Source organism: Barbatula barbatula (genome assembly GCF_947034865.1).
Source record: "Barbatula barbatula genome assembly, chromosome: 17".
NCBI lineage: Eukaryota > Metazoa > Chordata > Actinopteri > Cypriniformes > Nemacheilidae > Barbatula > Barbatula barbatula.
This window is the reverse complement of record NC_136780.1, coordinates 3,158,359-3,181,985: the sequence shown is the minus strand read 5'-3', so window position 1 is coordinate 3,181,985 and position 23,627 is coordinate 3,158,359. Positions and strand designations below refer to the sequence as shown.

At 41.0% G+C, this 23,627-nt stretch overlaps 5 protein-coding genes across 6 annotated transcripts in view; 3 read left to right on the top strand and 2 right to left on the bottom strand.

Moving 5' to 3' along the window:
* spryd3 (SPRY domain containing 3) overlaps nt 1-305 on the bottom strand; it is a 28,185-nt gene extending 27,880 nt beyond the window's left edge. The window contains exon 1 of the mRNA XM_079478675.1: nt 174-305. The gene's annotated coding sequence lies outside the window, so the exon portion shown is untranslated. The remainder of the gene's footprint in view (nt 1-173) is intronic.
* Nucleotides 306-2,742: 2,437 nt separating this feature from the next.
* igfbp6b (insulin-like growth factor binding protein 6b) lies at nt 2,743-6,675 on the top strand. Its single transcript, XM_079477784.1, has 4 exons — nt 2,743-3,254; nt 4,145-4,179; nt 4,459-4,578; nt 5,196-6,675. The coding sequence occupies exons 1-4, from the start codon at nt 2,885-2,887 to the stop codon at nt 5,307-5,309; spliced, it is 639 nt and encodes a 212-aa protein (XP_079333910.1). The 5' UTR covers nt 2,743-2,884; the 3' UTR covers nt 5,310-6,675.
* A 688-nt stretch (nt 6,676-7,363) lies between these two features.
* On the top strand, nt 7,364-14,031 carry pip4k2ca (phosphatidylinositol-5-phosphate 4-kinase, type II, gamma a). 2 transcript variants are annotated; one of them, XM_079477782.1, is made up of 10 exons: nt 7,364-7,807; nt 8,329-8,426; nt 8,935-9,031; nt 9,193-9,339; nt 10,790-10,936; nt 11,567-11,605; nt 11,708-11,821; nt 11,907-12,171; nt 12,273-12,376; nt 12,458-14,031. In XM_079477782.1, exons 1-10 carry the CDS (start codon nt 7,658-7,660, stop codon nt 12,536-12,538), a joined length of 1,242 nt encoding a protein of 413 aa, XP_079333908.1. In that variant the 5' UTR covers nt 7,364-7,657; the 3' UTR covers nt 12,539-14,031. The 2 variants fall into 2 exon arrangements, with proteins under 2 accessions (XP_079333908.1, XP_079333909.1); XM_079477783.1 differs by having other exon boundaries at nt 7,386-7,744.
* Nucleotides 14,032-15,152: 1,121 nt separating this feature from the next.
* Nucleotides 15,153-17,822, top strand: ackr5 (atypical chemokine receptor 5). The gene is made up of 2 exons (XM_079478339.1): nt 15,153-15,450; nt 15,858-17,822. Exon 2 carries the CDS (start codon nt 15,861-15,863, stop codon nt 16,923-16,925), a length of 1,065 nt encoding a protein of 354 aa, XP_079334465.1. The 5' UTR covers nt 15,153-15,450; nt 15,858-15,860; the 3' UTR covers nt 16,926-17,822.
* zbtb39 (zinc finger and BTB domain containing 39) lies at nt 17,675-23,590 on the bottom strand. Its single transcript, XM_079478338.1, has 3 exons — nt 23,272-23,590; nt 20,693-22,183; nt 17,675-19,644 (listed from the first exon to the last, which is right to left on the bottom strand). The coding sequence occupies exons 2-3, from the start codon at nt 22,148-22,150 to the stop codon at nt 18,769-18,771; spliced, it is 2,334 nt and encodes a 777-aa protein (XP_079334464.1). The 5' UTR covers nt 22,151-22,183; nt 23,272-23,590; the 3' UTR covers nt 17,675-18,768.
* Nucleotides 23,591-23,627: the final 37 nt, after the last annotated feature.

Here is a 23,627-nt window from a genome sequence, read left to right as displayed (position 1 = left end):
ATGTAAAATGTCAAAAGTAGCAGGTTGGTTTCAATCACTGCTAGTCATCTTGCTAGCTAACATATTATTAGCTGGTATGAGGCCTCTTCAAAACAAGGTGTCAAAACTACCAACCGGCTAAGAATACCCAGTCAAGAGTAACATATCTAAATACTTTGAAGTAATGCACGTACCTTATGTACATCAGTGGTTTAGACATTACAACATTTTAAGGCCACTTGTACTTCTAACTATCGACTCCATTAGCTACCTGACAAACTTCGTAGAAGTGAGAACGGCTCTTCCTGGATGACGGAATAGGCAACAGCGAACGCCGCGCACCAATGAGAAGCGTCGCAAAATTGATTGACGGGGACGCTTAGCCAATCAGAAACGTTGTAGCGAGTAGCGGTGTCATACAAGTTGAGGTTTAAAACTGACAGGAGAAATAGAAATTATTATTATAATAATTAATCATATTATAAATCAGTGTACACATAAATAAATATATATGATTTTGATATACGCTGATGTATTAAATATATCATTGGGTCGTACTTTGATCAAAGGTTAATGGTGTATGTGTTTATACGTCATCATTAGTGTCACGTCATGTGTTTTTGATGTGACATAAATTATTCATTCGTGCAGTGGAAACTGAATTAAGTGACATAAATACTTGCATTATGTTGACACTAAAAGACCATATTATTTCCATTATCCATTTTCTGCGAGGTTGTGTTCCAGCCCATTGGCATTGAGCCTCCTGACACAGCTAAAACTGGGTTACAGAACATTTGGCATAATCTAAGGGCCCCTTAAAATCATGACTCATAGTGACTGGTGATGTGAAATGCACCATATACTGTATAGAGCCGAAACCATGAAGAAAACAGTTAAAAAGTGCTGACAAATGGGTTTAGAAAGTTTTATTTATCCCCACAACAATAAAACAATACATTACAAACAATGCATATAGAAAAATGCACAAGAATTAAACAACCATCTAACCCAATTTGCGGACATGAGTGGGGCGTAAACTGGTGAATTTGGAAAAAGAGACCCCAACTGTCTGGCACGCTTCTTGGAACATTCTCCCGACTGAACATGTGGAAACAGAGAATGAGGCCGTGCTGTGGCGCAGATGGGAACGTCATACGGCAGGTGATTTTTGCATCCTTCGCCAAGACTAATCAATTACAATAAGAAAACATCAGCCAGCTGACATCACTCAGAAAAAGGCACGATCCAACCTTGTGGCTTTCCAGAGCCTAAGGTATCATATCAGGATGCTATTTATGAGCAATACGGAGCAATATTCATTTTCACTCCACAGCGTGGCAAAATGAAAACAGATTCCAGTGGCAAACATGTTTGTGTTGAGGAGAGCTATGACTATACATGTCAATACAGTAAGATAAACATCTCTATCCTGTCTGCATTCATACCAGCCCGTGTTCGACATCTTAACTTCCATCCCGCTTCATGACAACAACAAATAAACACGGCTCTGTCCTCACAAGACCCCTGCAGCCAGGTGTGACCCGAAGTTCTTGTGAAGGCAACAATATGCCTCCCATGTGTCAAAAGCAGCCTTGACCCCTAAGACGGTATTCCGTCTTTGATTCGTTTGTAAATAACAAATAAACTAATTTTTTGTCATTTCTGTGGCCATTTAATGCACCTTTTATAAAAAGTGCATTTGGCACTGTCGGGCTGTTCTACGAAAGTACAACATGATAACTTTTAGTTGACATTTCTTATATCCTTTAGACTACAAAATATCAAAAACTCATAAACTACTTATAAATAGTACTTGGGCCAATTAAGGACAACTAGAACATTAAGAAGAATTCCAAAAAGATCAGATTTATCTAGCCTGACTGGGTTGATGGATTGCGTTATTAGCCGTTGGCATATACTGTCTTGTGTAAATCCTGCAAAAACACTGCCCCAATTATACAGACTATTCCTTGTCCAAAAAAACTATTAAGTGGCGAAATCTCCAGTGGCTGCATTGCTCCAATAAAATGCAGCATTCTAGTCGTATTTACTGTATCAGTTAACAGACACAGTCCATTAAAAAAACTGGTAACACTTTACGAAAAGGATGTATATAGTAACATAAGTATATGCATTAGGTGTCATTAACTAACAATGAGCATTATAGTTTTTCAGCATTCATTAATCTTTGTCAATACAGATTGTTTATGTTAATTCATTGTGCATGAACAAATGCAAACAGATGTTATCTCATGTTTTAACTTACGTTAACAAATACATGTTGTAAAGTGTTACCAACAAACTTCTGAATCTCTTTTAGGCAACTAAAAAACTAAATGATAATCGAGGAAAGTCTTCCCCATGCTTCAGTAAGTGCCTGACGCTTTGAACATTCTTAAAAGCCACAAGGGTAATGGAGTTCCTCTCCTAGAGCAAATTACTGTAGTCAGCGTGTAATCACCAGAGAAATGAAATCCCTCGTCTTCATTGTTACCATGGCAAAGATTACTTGACTGCTTTAACATTTTCACAGCTGATGCAGGAAAAGTCTACATCGCTGGATTTTCAATGAAGAAAAAGAAAAAATAATCTCTCTCTTTCTTTCCACCCCCTTGCACATTATCTCTCTCTCTCTCTCTCTCTCTCTCTCTCTCTCTCTCAGTCCCAGCCCCTGAAGGTGTCATAACTGTGCTCTCTCGCTCTCGCTCTCTATCACCGCCTTTCAGATCTTTAAAAGCTGCTGCCTGCCGTCTCTCACTCGTTCTTGGTTTGTATCCTCTGGCACTGCAGGGGACTCCTGGCTGCCTCACCACCGCACAGGCACCAAGCAAGGTTGAAAAGCAAGCAAAGAAAAGAGGAAAGAGAAACAGACTTCCAGAAATAGCATCAGCCACGTACGAGCATGGAAAACCTGAGACCCGGACGCAAGATGTTTCTCCTTTCAAACTTGATGCCGGTCATCCTGTTGCTGGTCATCCACTGTGGATCCAGGTCCCTGGCGGGTCGTCTAGTGCCCCATAAAAACTGCCTGACCTGCAAAGACGGGCATTACTCGGGCGCGGGTCGGGCCTCGAGGGACCACGCCGGGCCAGCCAGCACGACCGTCCTTGCATTGGGGGAACCCTGCGGGGTGTACACCCTAAGCTGTGCCAAGGGGCTTCGCTGCGTGCCACCTCCGAAGGACCATAGCCCTCTCCAGGCTTTGCTGCAGGGCAGAGGCTTTTGCGCCAAACAGGGCAAACTGATCCCGACAGAAAAGCCACAACCCACAGGTAAGCCTTCGGATGCCTTTGAGGTCCCTGTCTGGGAGCGTTTCCTCCGCAGCTTCTTTTCAGGAGCGGGTGAGCACATCCGTGGCACCTTCCTGGCGTGCATTTTTGCTGTAGCGTTTTGCCGCATGCAGTGGGAGAATGGGATGGCGAATCTGCTTTAAGTACCACGGCTAAATAGCACGAGGATGAATTTCAGGGTCCACGAATGTGCTGGCAAGCCAATGTGCTGCAGTATTCATACTTAAGCATAGGATGACAAAACTGTAACTGAACCAAGATGTGCACAAAGTGCCGGCAATCATTTCTGGTGTGTAAAGCCTTTCTGTGCCGTGAATGATTGGCATATTGTAAATACACAGATGTGAAACAGGTCGCTTGTTATAATGTGCATTGTCATGAATGTCTAAGTATTGCATTCAAGTACAGAAGACTTGTCTAATAGTATTAGCAATTATACAGGTGTGTGTGCATATGTGCATTAGAACAATTAAAAATAAATAAAAAGAAGAAAAAGAGGATTTAGGGAAAAACGATTGAAGAAAATGAGAAAGAGCGATTGGTATGTGTGTCTGTGACTATATATCAGTGTCACCCACATTCCCATTTCATTGCCGTTTTATATAGGTCTCCATCTGCTGCTTACTTTGAGTAACTACAGTTTTAAGGGACCAACATTATCAATGCATTTGAATGATTTGCAAAACTACTGTATACTCTCCAAATGTATACTGTCCAAAACATTTTCGATGAATGTATACATACAGAATATATAATACTGTGTAGCATTCAATCAGTCTTAATGAAATCGAATCAGACTTATCCTATGTCATCAAAAGTGTCTTTTTCTTTACAAAATGCAGAGTCACATTTCATTTTTCCTTTTGTCACAGGGCCACATCAGGCACACAGTGGTGACACAGAAAAGGTGAGTCTTTCATCTTTTGGTTTCTATTATTATTAGGAAACCTTCTCGGCAAAGATTCACATAAAATCCTGCAGATCATCTTAGAAATGTAGCCGTGTAATGTCTCCTGCGGTTATGCTGATGAACAATAACTGGATTCTTATTCATAAGCAACATGGCAAGCCAAATCATCATATGGTCTTATTACTGCAATCTAAATCTGAATGAAGTAAACAGCACAATTGACATATTCAAAGGATACGAGCCATTGCCTCATTCAGTCCACCATTTCGATTCCAGGCTCCATGTCGTAAGCTGCTCAACACGGTTTTGAGGGGTCTGGAACTCACCATTTTCCAGTCTGACCGTGATATCTACATCCCCAATTGTGACACTCGTGGCTTCTACAGAAAAAAGCAGGTATTAAAGAACAAATTTAAGACAAATTTACAATTGCGTATACAGCATACAATTGTGTCTAGCATAAGAATACACTGAACCCCCTCCCCCCCCGGAAATAAAAAGGAGCAGAATTTCTTGTTAAATATTAAATTGGTATATTTAATATTTAGAAGTTGATCATGTTAAGGTTTGTGCAGCATGCCGAAAACCTATGAAGGACATACTATCGTTCGAGAAAAGGGCGGGGGGAATCCATGTACATGTCTTTATTCAAATTATGTTGATAATATAATTTGTAGCATTTTATAATAAATGATGGGCAAAACAAACATGTCTGGTGAGACGAAGTAAGAGATGTGTGTAAAATATATGTAAAGAAAGAAAACGTCAATTTAGACCGGCATGGTTACATGCATATACATCCTGGTTTATGATGGTCTAGCTGGTTTACCAACATAGCCGTAATGTTGTAATCCAGCAAAACTAGATGGTCAACCAGCATTGTCCTTCTGGTAAAGGTGGATCGGCGAGAGACTCTATGCTCGTGGACAGCAATGCTGGTTCTTTCAACAGCATACATGATAAAGAATACAGACAGAGAACCAAAGCAAACGCAATTTCCTGTTGTGTTCCAGTGTCGTTCGTCCAAGGGAATGCAGCGTGGCCACTGCTGGTGCGTGGACGAGCTGGGCAACAAAGTGCCGCCGCGTATCAGTGAAGACGGTATTTTACCGTGTGATGGAGAGTGAAGACAGCGACGGCCCGACAGCTCAGATCCTGGAGGAAGAGGAGGGGTACAGGGATAGACACTGCCTGACCAGGACACACCAGGGATAAACCACTTCACATGGAAAAATCCCCCGGTTAAGTCCAGACCTCCATTCGAAGGACTTCACTTCACTGCCATAAACTCATAAAGTCCATATATAACAAACAGTATAAGCACACAGAACCACTTTGAGCTTAAGTTGTGATAGGTCAGCGAGCTATTTAATTCCTGCCCAACTACTTGTGTGTGTTAGATATTCGTGCCTGTGTTCTCTGTTCTAGTTGGGCTGTAATACTGTTAACAAGACAGGGTGACAATGTTTTTGAACCTATCCCCTTTCCCCTTCTCCAACAATACACTGACTAAACTATAGATAAGAAAAGAAACGTCGAACTCATTCTGGAGTATCGCTAGATTTATTCGAATACTTTTCTTGAAGACTTGCATAGTTTCAAATCGTACACGTTGTTATGTAATCCAGACATCGAAACGCTCTTTTACAGTCACGTGATTTGGAAAGCACCCCTTTGTTTTTCGTTGGAATGACACCCTGGTTGCGAATGCATGTTGTGAATTATATGTACATAAGGTTATTGTGGTCGGTTGTGTTTTGAGGTGGAATATTCTTGAATGCTGATGGCTGTTACCCTTTTTTGAGAAGTTATTTTTATATATTTCAATATGCTATTTTATATAAATATAAAGTGTTGATTTATTTAATGAACTATAATGCCATGTATTTTTATATTGTCAGCAGTTTTTTCATTGTCAAAACAGAGCTTATTTTATTTGCTAATATAGTGAGTGCCATGCATTGGTCACACTTTAATAGGGGAAAACAAACACAAAAACATGTTTAAACACAGCCCTCACAGTACATGTGTTTTACAGTAAGCATAATTATTCTATTTCGCCATTTGTTTCATTATTTATATTGATCCGTAAGTATTGCAACATATTACTAAATTGTTTCATATTTTACATTTCTGATTTTATTCTGGTCGAATGTATCATTTTTCAGAAATTTTCCGATTCCCACAATGCACTGAGACAAAGTGTACAAAATTATGCCTGATCCAATGTACTTCACATTAATTTTGTTGTATCAATGTGTGTGCCAGTCGATGTGGGCCCTTGAACGGAAAACATAAAGTGTGCAAGAACAATGAAAAAATAAACTGAAACAAAGAAAAATAAAAGCATATGTTAATATAAAATATGTTTTTTTAATGAACTTGTGTAGGTCCAATGTGTAATTCTTTGGAGGATATATTGATAGAAACACAATATAATAAACCTAAAAATGTGTTCAGATGTGTATAAATAATAAAGCGTTATGTTTTCCTACGTTAGAATGAGCTAGTTGTTTCTACAGTAGTCCAAAACAGATAAACTGCTCTACAAATACGTTATCTCCCTTGGCAAAGTGAAAACACGAGGAGTCCTCTAGCTCAGCCTCCACAGTGCTCTGAAAGGGAGGGCTGAAAAGGGCCATTGGTTGCTATTCGCAACCTCGCCACTAGATGCCGCAAAATTAAAACAATGGAACTTTAAATGAAACAATATAAAAATGCAAACTGCAGCATTAAAACAAGTCACAAGAAAACGAAGAAACCAAAAACATGGGCAACTGGGAATAGTCCAAGAAACCATCAGGATACATACGTATTCACTAATAAAATGATCAAATAAATACTGAAATTCCAAAATTAAACTGCAGGGGGATTCTTATGTGCCATGTCAGATTTGTGAGAAGAAATATGCTTGTTTCCAAGGTAACAACATTTTGTTATCATGCTCTAGGCCTATGCGTTTTGGATGAAGTTTTTCAAAACATTAGGGCCTCTTTTGCACATCAGTTTATTATTCTTCTGGTCTTTTTATTTGCGCCTCCTGTATCAAACCCATGACTTTGCGTTGCCAACTGAGACACAAGAACACAGTGTGCCATTTCTCATACATATCTGCTTAATAACATAAAATCCTCAAATGACAAGATGTCGTGTTTTAGCCTTCTTCTCACCTGCCCATTAGGAGAACACATGACGCATACAGTAGGCCAGTCAGGTGCAACGCACATTCCTGCCGTTTCTGAGCTGTCATGACGGATCAAGAGCTGTTCCTCTAAACCTGTGGGAGGAGCGTATGGATCACCAGCACCACACATCGCAGCCTGGGCTTCACTTCTGAGCAAAATCGGCCTGAAATCGGCCCCTTAAATCTGCGGTAAACAGGCGGCCGGGTGTCTTCCTACCTCTGATCGGAGGGACCGGAGCAGGAACAAGGAGAGGCGGATCCGCGAGGAAACCAGACCGGGGTGCGACCGTCATGATGGCGTCCGGTAGCGCCTCCAGCCCGATGGTCATCCTCGGCCCCAAAACCAAGACCAAGAAGAAACATTTCGTGCAGCAGAAGGTGAAAGTGTTTCGGGCGAGCGACCCGATGCTCAGCGTGTTTATGTGGGGCGTCAATCACTCGGTATGGCGTTAAACGTTTCCCTTAACTTCCTACATCTGCCATTTTATGAGCTAATAGTTAGCAGCGAGCGCGTACGCGAGATCAGATGTGTTGTTTAGGTCTCGATGTGCAATGCGCGTGTATTTACAGTATAGATCAAAACATAAAAGTATCGACGCGCGTGACGTCGAGCGCAAAGTCGATACATTGTTTCATCGCGCGCCGCGGATTGTAATAATGCAACTGTTGCGGTCGGATGCAGCGCATGCGAAGCGGTGTCGGCGACAAAGTTCTTTCGAGCCGTTAATGCATTGCACTGTTGCTGACCGTTTTGGGTACATTCTCATCAGGAGTCTACACAGAATGTTACAGATATAAAGACAAAGGGAATTCTGGAGGAGTTTATGTGAGGTTGGAGTCTGGAAATGTCACTGTGGCATGTGTCAGGAGGGCGTATACAAGCATTGAGTCATTTTCTGTGTTGGGATGTGGAAAAATCTGACAGTGCGAAGTTCATTTTCAGTCCTGTTTTTGTTTTGCAGATAAATGATCTAAATCAAGTTCCTGTGCCCGTCATGCTGCTTCCCGACGACTTCAAAGCCAACACCAAAATTAAAGTGAACAATCATCTCTTCAACAAGTATTTATCCAAAACACCTCTTTATTTTACATTCCGCTTTATTGCACAGTTGCCTTTACCTGCTGAAAACAAACAATAGAAACCATCACAAAATTCAAATTGAATGGTTGTAATGGGAATTCTTTCGGTTTTAACGGAAGCTACTATAGCCTCTAGTTGTAATGTGTTACGTGCTATTGATAGGATGTTATCTGCCTGAAACCAATGGAATAAACCCACTGTACAAGTAACTGTGCTGGACTTTTGTAATGGTGTCACAATAGTAGGCTTATTTATATTGTTTTTTGCAGCAGGGCCATATTTGCAGAATGTTTACATGTGAACCCCATATTATAAGCACAGAAACGTTTCCCTTAATTTGCATGAAGTATCATTAGTGGATGGATATAGCAACACTTTCCATATAAGAGCCACATCTAAAGGGCCGTTTTTGCCTCGAGGTGATGGGAATTATGGCGTGTGGATATGCAGGATCTTAACGTTTTGTGTTTCACTCTGTGCCGTACAGGGAAAATCTTCCAGGCCACTTCAAATTTAAGGAATACTGTCCGCAAGTCTTCAGGAATCTCAGAGAGCATTTTACAATCGAAGATCTTGACTACCAGGTAAGCTGTTATTCTTGACACGAATTATTATCAATGTCATGTTAGCAGTACGGCCTCGTATAGCCTCCAATAACATATTGTGGAACGTTTTTTTACTTCTGCTATACTTGAAGATTGTAAATAAGGATGTTTAATGCATGCATGGATGTTATTGGTCTCAGGTGTCTTTAGCCCGCAGCGCTCCCTCAAAGGGTGATGGGCAGGGAGAAGGTGTCCTCTTCACCTCCTATGACCGCACGCTGGTAGTGAAGCAAATCACCAGTGAAGATGTAGCCGACGTTCACAACATTCTGTCCGAGTATCATCAGGTAACTACATTTATAATACACTGGTTGAATAATTCTCACTCAAGTTGTGTTGAAAGTGTCTGATGCTTATATCTGATGCAATCATTTTCATTCTCTGTCTTGCTTCCTTTAATATAAATGTGTAAATAATCTTTGTTTATTTTTGACTTGATTATAAACTTCAATCATCTTAAAATTTCTGATGCCGTTGTAAAATACACTTTTTACAGGGATATTCATTTATGCAATAATAGGTCACTGAGATAAAAGTGGGTAGGATTGGACTGGTCATGTGATCTCAATTGGATGGCCCTCGTGAGGGGTGACCTGAAGAAAGCTGCTTTTTCTAGGCCACTGATGCAGTGTGACTGGAGTCTTGTGTGTGGCTTTAACGGTCTCAACAATCTTCACTTTAGGTGTAAAGCATTTTTAATGAAAGAAACATTACTTTGTGTACCCTCGAGACCCCAGTGAGTGAATCGAGGTGGGCGGTCACGTGGAGTGTTGGGTTAGCTCAGCATTGTGTGCCTGTCTTGTTCATAGTGCTATGACAGACACGAGAAAACTGTGTTTATGTTTCCATTGTAGCTGAATGGGCAGATTTTATTCAACAGTGTGTTTCTGCATGTACAGCCGCAGGTTGGTGGTGTGATCCGGGAACTTCCTAGTTTTTGCTCCATTTTGAAATTAATATTTGCTTTGAGGGCACAGTAAACTCCCCCCTCGTGTTATTCCAAACCAGTTTGACTTTCTTTGTTCTGCAGAACACAAAATATATTTTGAAGAATCTTGGTAACCAAACAACCTTGGACCCCGTTGATTTCTATTGTATGCACACAAAACCACATATAGATCTCGAAATACCTTCTTTTGTGTTTCGCTGAGAAAAATTCGTACATGTTTTAAATGACGTGAGAGTTAAATAAACATGAACTATACATTTAATAAGTGGCTTATCCAAATGACCTACATAACCAATATTTAAATACTGGAAAGACTTGAATCTTTTGCTGATGCGGTGTTGTATTTAAGTGTAGATTGTAAAGAGCATGCTGTTATATTAAGTTGAAAAGTGACCATGTGCAATGAAGCAATATTTTATAAAGCAGACTGGAAAGCAAGATGACGTATTAAACCGAGAGACTTGTAACCATGTGCTAGTACTGAATAACATATGGCAACTAATGTTTTATCCTGGTGCATTTAATTAAACTTGCATGAGATATTAAAACAACATAAGTAACCACAGTGAAAGTAAAGATACTTCAATTCTTGTATTACTGTATATTTCAGAAACGTCATATTTGAATTATTCACATGATCATTATCAGGCTCTATTATTTATCATGTTAATAAGTAATACATTTCATGCTAGTTATCGGCTCGATGTGGAAGTACACGCCTGGCTCTGTGGGTGCTTGTGGTCACACTGTGAATAATACAAAGAGTTTGTTTGTTTCCTCTCTAACAGCATATAGTGAAGTGCCATGGCAGTACACTTCTCCCTCAGTTTCTGGGAATGTACCGTGTTACGGTGGAGAGTGAGGACACGTACCTGATCGTCATGAGGAACATGTTCAGCCACAGACTAGTGGTCCACAGAAAATATGATCTGAAGGTAGGACCGGTTCAGCAGGTTTAAACACAAATGCATTCATGATTAGTAGATCAAACAATTACTTGAAGGCATTATAGCATCCAGTGTCATGTTTATTGCTGTTTGGTGCCACAAGGGGGCATGCTTTCAATCCAAAAATGTTTTAGCTATTGTCTTTAAAGTGATGGTTTACCCAAGAACGAAAATGTTGTCATCATTTTCTCACCCTCATGTCATTTCAAACCTGCATGACTTTCTTTTCGCAAAACCCAAAAGAAGGTATTTTGAAGAATGTTGGTAACTGAACAGCAGCGGCTGTTGTATCACTTCTGTTGTATGGACACAAAACCAACGCAAGTGAATGGGTAATATATTTTTTGTGTGTTTTGCGGAAGAAGGTCATACAGGTTTGAATTGACATGAAGGTAAGTAAATAATGACAGAATGTCAGAGCAATGTTCCTCAACACGGGGTCCCAACCAACTTCAACAAACAAAAAATCAAGATATTTCCTATTGTTTGGTTATTTATATAGTGAATATACATCTTTCGAGTTATGCCAAGCTCTAAAATATTGGGTAAAATAGGGAGGGGTCCTTCAAAGTTTTAAAAGTAAAAAAGGTTGAGATCCAATGTTTTTGCTTTTTTTAGGGTTCTCTTGTAGATCGTGAGGCCAGTGACAAAGAAAAGGTAAACTCCTTTCGTCATTAAATCTCAGCAAAGTTATGAAGTTACCTCACACAGACTCTTTGCCTTACCGATCTCTGTGTACCCTTATTTCGCTGTTAACAGGTAAAAGAGTTGCCCACGTTTAAGGACATGGACTTCAGGAACAATTTCCAGAAGGTTTACGTGACTGAAGAGCAGAAAGAGAAATTTATGGAGAAACTGAACAAAGATGTAGAGGTAGACACTGTGGAAGATATAAATTGCACAATAAATAGTTCACAAACCACAGCTCTAATATAAACATCTCTCTTGGGATTTGTAGTTCTTGGTAAAGCTAAAGATCATGGACTACAGCCTGTTGCTAGGCCTCCACGATGTTGCACGTGCCGAGCGAGAGGAGGAGGAGGCTGAGGAGCCTGGCACTGAAGATGAGACTGACCCCGAGAACGGTCTCGCTTCGGCCGCGCAGGGCGGCTCCTACGGCACGTCACCAGAGGGGATCGCCGGTTACATGAACTCTTTCAAACCCTTGGGACCTGGAGAATTCGACTCTTACATTGATGTTTACGCAGTGAAAAGCGCTCCAGGTGAGTGTTTGGAGGAAATATAGAAAAGGAAATATAATGTCCTATATATGCAGGAAGGAAACGGGAATGCATGTGACGCGTGTGGTTTTCCGGATTTCTAGGAGCTCCGCAGAGGGAAGTGTACTTTATGGGCCTCATCGACGTCCTGACTCAGTATGACACTAAGAAGAAAGCCGCCCATGCGGCCAAGACCGTAAAGCACGGCGTAAGTGGAAAATCCCGCTTTTAATTCATGGTAATTCAGAAGTGTGAGGCTATGACAACATGACCGATGCTTCCTTTTCAGGTTGGTGCTGAAATATCTACAGTTCATCCAGAACAGTATGCCAAACGATTCCGTGAATTCATCTCCAACATTTTCGCATAAGTGCTCGTGTGTCCTCAACAACATCTGACAAGAGTGAATGTCCAGGTCTCCTTTCACCTCAAAATTGGAAAAACGAGTTTGTATAAAAATCTCTTTAATGTGCCCGAACATTTTACGTACATTACACTGATTCTCAAAACGTGCTCGTAAAACATGTCAAAGGCAATAGAAGAAACACAACTATGATGCATACGTTTTCGACAGATTAAATATATTGTTTTTACTTCTGTCAGTGTTTTTTTTTCCGGGTTGTGGTAATGAGAATTCAAGTGGGTGTGGAGCTTAATTGTCATAAAATGCAAAAAATCCCATGATTTCTTGTGTCCGTGATTTTGAGGTGAAATGTGACACAGGCGGGTCAAGTTCACCCAACATGCCTTCACATGGATTTTTTTTTAAGTCTGCTGTGCTTTTATTTTGTAAAAGTTCAGGCACTGGAACTTGACATTACCATGCACACTATGTTGATCAATTATGTATTAAATGAATGGAACAACATTCATATAAATCAACTTGTGACACAACTGCAAATACAAACCTGAGAACCTTGCCTAATCTTTTAAGGAGATGTGACTCTGAACCTGTAGCAGTGCTAAAAATGTTCTTGGTGTTTCTCTCTCTCTCTCTCTCTCGGACTTTGGAGTAACTGCCTTAACCAAATGCTGAACCGATTGTGGAGGAATAGAAGCTCATGTTCTCTAATGTTATAAACGCATGCTTGCTTCATTTGATAACTGCTGTACTACAATGTTGTGATACACTTGTTGTGAATACTGGTCAGACAGGGACCCTTCAATGGGTCTGGTTGAAAAATAAGAATACTGACTGGTTGTATGTATGTATGGAGTATGTGAGCAATTTTATGCATTTAGCCTCATGAGGAAAAGAAGAATTGTGTAGTCTGTAGCAGAAACACTCTCTAGTGATACTGAGCTGATTTAGTACATGAAATGCCTTATTGGTGCATTTTATTTATTTTGCGAAAATCAGTGTTCGGACCAAAATATATTTTTCAGAGATTTCCAGAAATCATGGGTTCTGTTATTTATTCGTTTTAGCTCTTGTCTGCAATAGATTCATATTTAAATGGTATTTTAGAGTTGTCCGAAGACCTTGGTGGTTGTTACACTGAGACAAGTTGTTACATTGTGTTCACATAATGCACGTAGCAACCCGACTGTAATGACCAATAATGCACATTCTCATGTACAATAAAACATTTTTCCTAAATATTGAGTGAAGCAACAAGACTGTATTCACACGAGTGTACATATACAGACCATTATGGAAGTACGTGCTTATGTAAAGACCAACAAAATGTTAAAACTTGCATCTTATGTTTTAGTTTAATAAACATAGACAGTCATTGCATCGTTCGCTCATTCTCTTCTGAAGTCAAACAACTTCAGGAAAAGTTCATTTAAATATGAAAGACCTTGTTTGCTGCTTTTTCTTCGCTATATGCTCCAACCCACCCATTAAAAAGCAATCTTAAATATTTGTTGTATCATTTTTCATACGCGTTATAATATAATCCAGAGTAAATCAATTGTATTGGCGGTGTAAAAGAAGAAGCAGTAATGTGACACCATTACATTACTTCACTATCGAAAGCTTATGATAAAGTACTTGAGTATGAAAAAGAAGACCTCACCTTCTCAGAAAGCCATTTTTTGCTGACAGACTCTGAAATAATGGACCCTTAACAATGGGAAGCGTGTCAAAAAAACAGTCGTCTCACAAACTGCTGACAAACTGTTGTAATACTAGGAGGAGCTGGAACAAAGAGTTCAGAACATATGCTTACACTAGATTTAGATGCTTGATGTACGGCTGGCTTCCTACCTCTCTCGTACTGCCCGTCACTCACTTGCCCCTGCGCAACAAAGGCATTTCCTGCTATTGTCCTGCTGGGGGTTGTTTTTTCAGCATATCAGGCACAATCCAGATAAGTGTTTTGTTCCTAGACTTTTGGAACTGTGAAAAGAAGGCTCCTGTGCTCAATAATAGGGATTAATCACTCGGTCGTGATCCGATTCATTGAGTTAGTCAATCCACTTGCAACAAAATGTATAGCTACTGCACCTGAGCTGCACATTTGATATGCAATAAAAATGAATGGTTTTACATAACTATGTTGTCACGTTTAATTCGTTTTAAAATAAATGCATTTGTTTAAAATTCTTTCGCATCAATTCCAAAGTAATCCATGTTTTGTTCCCTGAAAATCCTTTTATACCATTTTATAATCCGTAGACATTTTTTTCACTCCACAGAACCTTTTGTGCAACAGAATGCTCAAGAAAATGTTTTAGGAACCTTTATTTTAATGTGTATGATATGTGCAAAATGTTAATACATCTCAGCAGAACACGCATTTACAAAATCCCTCTTGCATGTTTGTCATGATGTATTTTGGCATTGTTCGAAACCACCAGTAAGAACTCATTGTTTACTATTTTAACACCTGTCCACATTGTTCCTCACAATCTATGAGAAGAATCTTGCACAGATCTTGCTATCATTAGTACCGATTTGCAGCTCTCGGCTAACCTGTAACCTATACAACTGGAGGCTTGTGGATTAGCCTTATTTAGTTATTGCACCACACCCTTGTGCAACCTCTCTAATTCCATTTTGGCTGCTCAGATGTGCACAAAAAACAAACATTCTGTGATTATATTCACGATACTATCGGCAAAAGATTCTTCGACTCTTTCCTGTTGAAAGGAACCCCCTCCTGTCCTGTGAGGATGTCCTGTCCTGATGATAGTGCGAGAGAGAACTTATTTGAGTACATCAACCAACTTATGGCTAAAATCTGCACAAGCCGGCGGTCAAGCAAAGCCTCCAGTGCTGTTTCTATCTGAACCACAAGAGCATCATCTGCTTAACACGTGCTGCATAGCAAGGTGGGTGTCTTTATCGTGTAAGAAGATTTGATGTGTCATTGGTGTTTTGGTTTAAAATATTTGCCCCAAAAACACTGTTTATATTCTTTCAATTCTGTTATATTTTTCAGTACACTGTATGTACAGATGAATTTACCAATTCATATTCAATCTGTATGCACTTCACGATGTCATAGAAGAATTGTTTTGGGCCGAATGGTTCCCCAAAGAACATTTAACATCTAAAGAACTATTTTTGTTTTACCAATTTCTTTGTAAAATGTTCTGTAGGCCATAAAAAGTAAGTAAGATATGTTTCTTATGAGAACCGTTGGCTGAATGGGAACCAAAAATTATTCTTCTGTGGCATTGCTGTGATGAAAGGTTTAAGTAAACTAGTTCATTTGTCCACAACTCTATCTTTCCAGATCATGACAGGCGATTTTCATAATTCCTCATACGACTTTTACAACGGCACACCGTGGTACTTATACGAATGCACCCTCAAACTGAACGATAGTGGTCGACGGGTCGCTCTCTTCCTCCTCTACCTCGTGCTGTTCATGGTGGGGTTAGCCGAGAATAGCCTGGTGCTATGGGTGAACTGGCGACGGAGACACTCCGCCAACGGCGTCCTGTTTTGTATCCTCAACGTGAGCCTGTCTGACATGATGGTGGTCTTCACCATACCCTTCTTCATGATGGAAGAGACCATGAACAAAGTTTGGCTGTGGGGTCATTTCCTTTGCAAGGTCACCAATCTCGTCTTCATCATCAACTTCTACAGCAGCTCCTTCTTCCTGGCCTTCATGACCCTGGAGCGTTACCTATCCCTGACCCGGCCCATCGGACCTGGCTGCTTCCCGCCGAACCGAAAGCGTCGCTGGCTGCTCTGTATCGGCATCTGGCTGTTTTCCCTGGTGCTGGCCCTGCTGGAGAACGTTCACATCGATCTGCTAGATTGGGAGGAGCCGGGCTGCTATTTGGTCCCGGAGCATAACTTCGCGGAATGGTTCATGTGCCTTACGTTCCTGAACTTGATCTTCCAGTTTCTGGGCCCTGCGTCCGTCATCATCACCTGCAACGTTCTGATCGCCCGAGCCGTCCGTGCCACGCCGGACATCCAGAACCGACAGGACGTTTGGTTGGTGCACGTGTACTCCCTGGTGTTCGTGGCCTGCTGGCTTCCGTACCAGTTTGTGTGGCTGCTGTTGATGGTGGACGATCAGTGTCCCCACCTGTTCTCCTGCAACGCAGTTGACGTGCTTTACTTTTCTTTCAGCATAGTGCAATGCATTTCGTTCTTCCATTGCATCGCCAACCCCATCCTCTACAACTTCCTTAGCAAGAGCTTCCAAAATCACCTGATTAATGCCGTGCTCAGTCGGATCTCGCCGCCGCCTGCCAACGCGCTGGCCGACAACACGGGAACGACCGCTGTTAAAGAACGAAAGCTCAGTAACACCAGCACCAGCCACTCGGACATTGGATCTTAAGAGGGAAATCAAGGTTGTTCATGAATGATGCTTTCAAGGAAAAATGGCCATGTTTAGACAACAAGAGTGTTTTTGGCCAGACGCCTGGTCATATTGTCTCCTGTTTTTCTCTCCTCTGTATTGTTAACAGTAGAAGGAAGGAAATCGTGTCAAACTTTCATAAGCGCCATTTCCGGTTCCTATGGTCACTTCTAGAAACTCATATACCTTAGTAATAAAAGCTGTACCCACACGCCAGTGTTTGTACAAAGACTGTTTTGTTAAAAAAAAACACATTCATTTGCTAACATGAATTTCCGTATTCTCAACTGAAACATCTAACGCTGTTTAAGTAGCTGTGAGCACAGCAGTTTGTTTGTACATATTGTTATGGATAATTTTAGAAATAAAACAAGTTTTAAAGCATCTTTTTAAAGGTGGAGGTAAGACTTTAGTTTTTCACAAAATTCTTCGCATTTTTAAAGCTGCATTCTGTAACTTTTGTCTTCTCTATTAGCATCTCGGTTTAAATCGGAGGTTACTTTGCATCGATACACATTTTTACATGTTTTGGAAAAACTGTAATTTTTCATGAAATCATAATCGAGTCATTATTATAAACTTACCTTTGTAAATCAGGCAATAAATCTGTTATTTTTACCCAAATTTACTGATTGCAGCTATATTTTCTCCCATTGAAAAGAGAAAATACATATATATGCAATATGCATTATTTAAGATTCCATACATATTAAAGACATACGTCTTTTAAGGTTCAAAGTACCACTTTTAATCATAACACAAGTACAGCTGTATTAACACAAAAAGGCTTGACAGTGATGCCAAAATGTATAAATCATATAAATAACAAGTAATATATAAGGCAATTATTTTATTTAGAAAATAAATGTGCTATGCAAAATGACATTCCCCTTCTTATATTCTACATGAATCACGATCTCAACACAACACCAGTCCTCCTAAACCCGAATGACCATAATATTGATCCTTAAGGCCATGTAACGTTCAGCCTGTATTAGAACGTCATCATGAATAAGGCTACAATAACCACAAATGCCCCAATGATGAGGAACAATATTAAAAAAACTGACTTGATTAAAAGACAACATATGTGAAATGTGTCATAATAAATATTAGTATGTGAATAAAAGCAGATATTTCAGGTGTAAAACAGTTCGGAAATTGGCACATTACTAGGTCTCGGCTTTCAGAACAGAAGCTCGAATGAAAACACTGTTTTCACAAAATACTTTTATACGTCCAGTCAACAGGTTTAACACCACCTCATGAACTGACTGATATATTAGCACCTCAGTCAAAATCCTCTTGAAGTAATTTGAGGACAACATACAATATGCAGTGTCTCATCATAAACAAGTAACTATTTCTAATCGATTCTCTAATGTCACAATGCTACTAGAAAAATATCCCATATTTTGTACAAGGAAAGTACCTTTATTTAAAAAAAAAAACCTTTATAACCTTGACCAAGAGCACTGCTTTATGTATCTGATAATTTAGAAAGTCCCTGGAAATTCTCAACTTCCACTTGCTTGGAATAAGAGCAACTTTGTGCTTCTTTAGAATAAGAGACTTTAGCTTATTGTGACAGAACAGCTGGAAGAGTTTGTAGAGGTAAACAGATCAGCACAACGTTTGTTCTCTCTCTCTCTTTCGCCGGCATCTAGTGGCCACATTTTTTAAATAACATTTAGCTCTTCTTTCGGCACACAATGACACAGAGACAAACACACGAAACACTTAAGTTACATTCTAAGTCTACAGTCACTTCTCTTCAACCATGTGGGCAACACAGTGTAGTGGAGCGTACGGTGGGGTCTGTTCATGTGTCCATGGAAGGGACGGGTTCTTTGGAGTGGTCGTTATACATGAACGTCTCCTCTATGTTAAAATCAGGTGGCAGTTGGTCTTTGTGAAGCTCCATGTGCGAGGAGACCATCTTGAGCGTGGAGAAGAACAAGCCGCACAAGGTACAGCGGTACATGAGGGCACCCGAGTGCGTCTTTAGGTGGCAGATCATGGTGGAACGGCCACGGAAAAAGCGCAGACATACTTTGCACTGGTACGGTTTCTCTCCCGTGTGGATGCGGAGGTGGTAGGTGAACTCACCCGAGTGTGCGAAGTGTTTACCGCAATACCTGCAGCGGTACCATTTCTGCCTGAGCCCGGAGGAGTTGCCATTCGCGACAAGCCCGGCGGGAAACTGAAGACCCCCGTGAACCATTTTGTCCTGCATGCTGAATCCCAGGCTCCCTGCGTTTCCCGTTTTACCCGAGCCACCGGCTTCCAAAGGGGAGGAAGATGATGAGGAATACTCCAGGAGCTGGTCTGCTTTGCGCTTGGCCGGCCACACCTGGCTACCCTGAAGCTCATTAGAATGCACGCTGAGATGGTAATGGAAAGCTGCTTCAGAGCGGAAGGTCTGTGGACACAGGAAGCAGCGCAGCTCGACTTGGCCGGTCTCCGGACTGTTGCAGTCCTGTTTTGCCGAAGGCTCTTCCTCTGCGTGTAGGGCCAGGTGGCGATCTAGCAACGAACTCTCCAGGAAAGGGCTGCCACATTGCGGACAAGTGTAAATAGGAAAGAGGTGCGTCAAAGTGTGCCACAGGAGAGCGCATCGTGAGGGCTGGGCCAGCTGGCATACTCCACAGCGAAGAGTTCGTAAACATGCGTGGCTCTGAACGTGCTCCCGGACGGCCTGAGGAACACAAAATACGCTCAGTTAATAATATACAAGCAGTTGATGTGTTTTCAGTATCTCTTATAAACATTACAATTTATGGCATGACATTTTAGTATACAATATGTTTTTAATAAACAAGTAAAAAAGGAAGGTTGCGCATGTCATTTTTTTACGAGAGCATTGTCACACCAATGATCAAATGAAATTGTGAATTTACCATAAGAGGGAAAACATTCCAAGCCTCTAAAACATAAACTTTCACTCCCTTATGAAACAAATGTAATATACTTTAGTATGTAGTATACTATGGTAAACTGTAGTATAATACTTACTACACTTAGTTGAAGAAAAAGTTCACCCAATCATCATTACCTTCTGTAATATCTTCTTTTGTCTTCAGGTTTTAACAATAAAATGTATTTTTGAGTGAACTATCCCTTTAATGTAAACTACTGTATTCTGTAGCATTCACAACCGTATAGTGAATTGATACTGTGGTAAATATTGTAATATGTTTTAGAATTAACTATATTAAACTGTAGTATCCTATAAAGCAATTTAGTTATTACTAGCCTTTGTTCATCTATCCTACAGTACTAGTATTTATAATGAATTGATATTCTGTAGTAAATACTGTGGCATACTTTAGTATTTATTTACTGTAGTACAGTGTATTAAAGTGTGGTATATTGTTAATGTAAACTACAGTATTCTGTATTATTAAGAACAGAACTGATAAACTTGTAAATATTACAGTATACATTAGTATTTCATATAGTAAATTGTGGTATACTGTGGTGTATTATATTAATTCCTACACTTAAGACTTCTGTAGCATCAACTATAGTGAATTTATAAACTGTACACTATGTAAGGTTCTAGATAGTTTCACTAGTTTACTATAACAAACCCTAAAGTATACAATAGTATTTTTTCATGTGCTGTTATACAACCATACGCCCCTAAATAAATAAATGTTTTGGATAAAATAGCAATCATGCCGTGTACAGACATGTCACATCATAGCATTATAGGGCTTAGAAACAAAAAAAGGACCACAAACCTTAAAATCATTTGTGGTGGTCTTTGCACAAACGGCACACTGCAGCTCTCCTCCTTGTCTCTGAGAGGCGCCGTTCAGCTGTTCAGGACTCTGAGGGCTGCATTTATTCGCCGACTGCCGTCTGTGATGAATCAATGCGGCCTCGCTCTGAAACTGCTGCTCACAGACATCGCAGGAGAACAGCAAGATGCCCACGTGTGAGAGGGCGTGCGTGACAGCTGCCTCGCGCTCTGAGAACGTGGCTCCGCACACCTGACAGGAACCTGTTTCAGAAAGGTGCGTCTCGGCGTGAGTCCGAATGATAGCATTTTCGGCGGGAAGCAGCATTCCGCAAGCTTTGCACGGCTGCGATGAAGCCAGCTGGCCAAGAGACCCGTGTTCACCATTCTCAATACACATCAGGTCTTCGTCGTCCTCTTCCTCCACAATGAAGTGCTCCTCTTCATCGCTCAGCTCAATGATGTCTTCTGAAAGTGCTCTCCACTGATGAGCCTCCTCGGGTTGCTTCTTGGCATCATCTTCCTCAAAATAATCTTTGACTCGTACCCCGCCTGAAATGGACCCTAGCTGTATACCGTCCAAGGGGTCGTTACAGGACGACGAGGGGGCACATGTTTCTCCTCCGAGCTGGGCGGAAGAGTCGGGAACAGAGCAGGTTTCTGGAAGAGCCCCAAATGTTGATTTGCTACCGTTAACTAGGAGGTGGTCCACTGAGTTGCTTCCTCCACAGTCTCCTTCATCGTCCCGCTCCGTCTTGAGCTGCAAAGCGAGACCTGGAAGAGCTTCTGTTGAATGGTTACTGTCCGAGGGACTCGGTTTGTTGGTCGCCAGCTGGTTGTACCCCAAATGTAAGTCTTCATTTTTAGGAGACTGCGAAACGGTGGCCAAGCTGGAACGGTTCGTCCTGCCATTCCTACCTTGAGGAACCGGAGATGGCGTGACAGGTGTAGGTGCGGCCGAAGACGACAACGAGGAACACGACGCCGCAGAGGGCGAACATACGGACGTAGCCACGGTAGTGGCGCACACCATTTCGCTCTCCATATCTCCATCGGACATCTGGTGTCCTGAACTGGAGCTCTGCAGGTCAGGAAAAGTGGCATGGCAAGCGTTCACCAGCTCCTTTACTCCCAGCCTTTCTGCCAGTTCATACAGCACGCCGACATCTATAAGGTCTGTGAAAATTTCACCGGTGTAGATGAAAGTCAACACCTTCTCGAAATTGGTGGCCGAGACAAAGTCCAAGGAGAAGGTGTTGGGAATGCTACCATTGCGGGAGCCTCTGGAAAAAAAACTGTTGAAGTGCGTGCAGGCGCACGCCAGCACTGCACGATGGGCGGGGAAGGAACGACCTCCGACCTGGAGGACCACGTCGCAGAGGAGACGGGACAGACGGCAGCGGTTGAGCTCAGAGAGGAGACGGGCCGCATGGCCTGAGCCCTGCAGTCTGATCCGCATGCCTGCCCACTGTGAAGAAAGCCAGCCCACCGACTGAAACACAGATAAAAAGAGTGAATCAAAACACGGTTGTGACACACGATTCATTACTTTTAAAATACTATACAAATTAAACAAAAATGGTGTGACAGCAAAAATGAGAACAAACTAACAATGAAGATAAATCTCTCATATGATATTTTATAAGAATAATATAAAAATATTTGTTTTCTAAATTATTTGCTGTCACACCATACGTATATCAACTACCCATACAAACACACTCACACTATATCGTGTACATTAAGGAAGATAAAGCGAGAGAGAATATATAATTGATCACCGAATATATATACCACCGATCAAAAAATAACAAAAGATTAGCATCACTTGACAAAACAAACACAATGTGTGTGTTTTATTGTTCTGTAAACAAAAATATTTCCTTGCCAACATATTAATTTATTTTATAAGAAAAAACATACATTTCTTAAAAATAACTCAATTCTGATGGCATATGTGAAATGATGCTGTATAAAAGCTTCCAGGAAGGAAAAGCCTACAGTTTATAAACTACTACTTGGGGGCATTATTACTAATAATAGATTATATTATGTATTAATGCCTTTTTAGCAAATTGGTAAACCCTTTAAATTGCAATGCACAAACTGCATGCTGCATGTTGCATGTTTTTTTAAACAAAGTGCACAGTGACTGTAAAAGTTTACAGTTTATCATCAAAGTGGACTCTTTATCCCCTGCATTTTCAAGTTTGCAAAAAACATGACATATGTTGATATACAACGTGTTCATTTATCCTCAAAACACGACTCTCAAGCGCCAAACAAAGGCAAGTCAAAAAGTACATTTCCATCTTTATACCACGACAACAACTGACGCTCCTCGCTAGAAAGCATACATTTGAAACACATGACCGAATCTGCTCAATGCATCGGAGTTTGTTTACATCTAACAGTACACCCTGCTATCGGATGCTCAGTGCATTCTATTAACTAACGTTAGCGTTTTTGGCTAACTAGCAAATTAGCACCACCTCAAGGAATACAAATGAACGCAATGTCTCCTAAATAACACGTATGAGCCGGCTAACAAATGGCGGACGGATGCAAATGTTCGCTTACTCATAGAGTGTTGTTGATTTAGGACAAATATATAGCACTCCTGGATGCTGTTAGCCCAGACTGTCGTCCATGTTCGTAGCAGACGGGGGCTTTGTCACATCACCTAATGCGTTCACTACTCAGTCAGCACTCTTGGACATCATCTCATTCTTTTTGTTTTACGACGGTCGGGATCCACCTCGGACATGATGCTTTGGGATTTGTGTTCACTGACGTGTCACGAATCAAGTCGGTCGGAGTCTACGTTTACTTAAATCGCGGTCCATGTCATCAGTTTTAGGTATTGAGACGCATCCAGTGCGTCGCACGAGCGCCCCCTATAGTTCATAATGTTTGCGTCCAGATTCCCTCGGGCC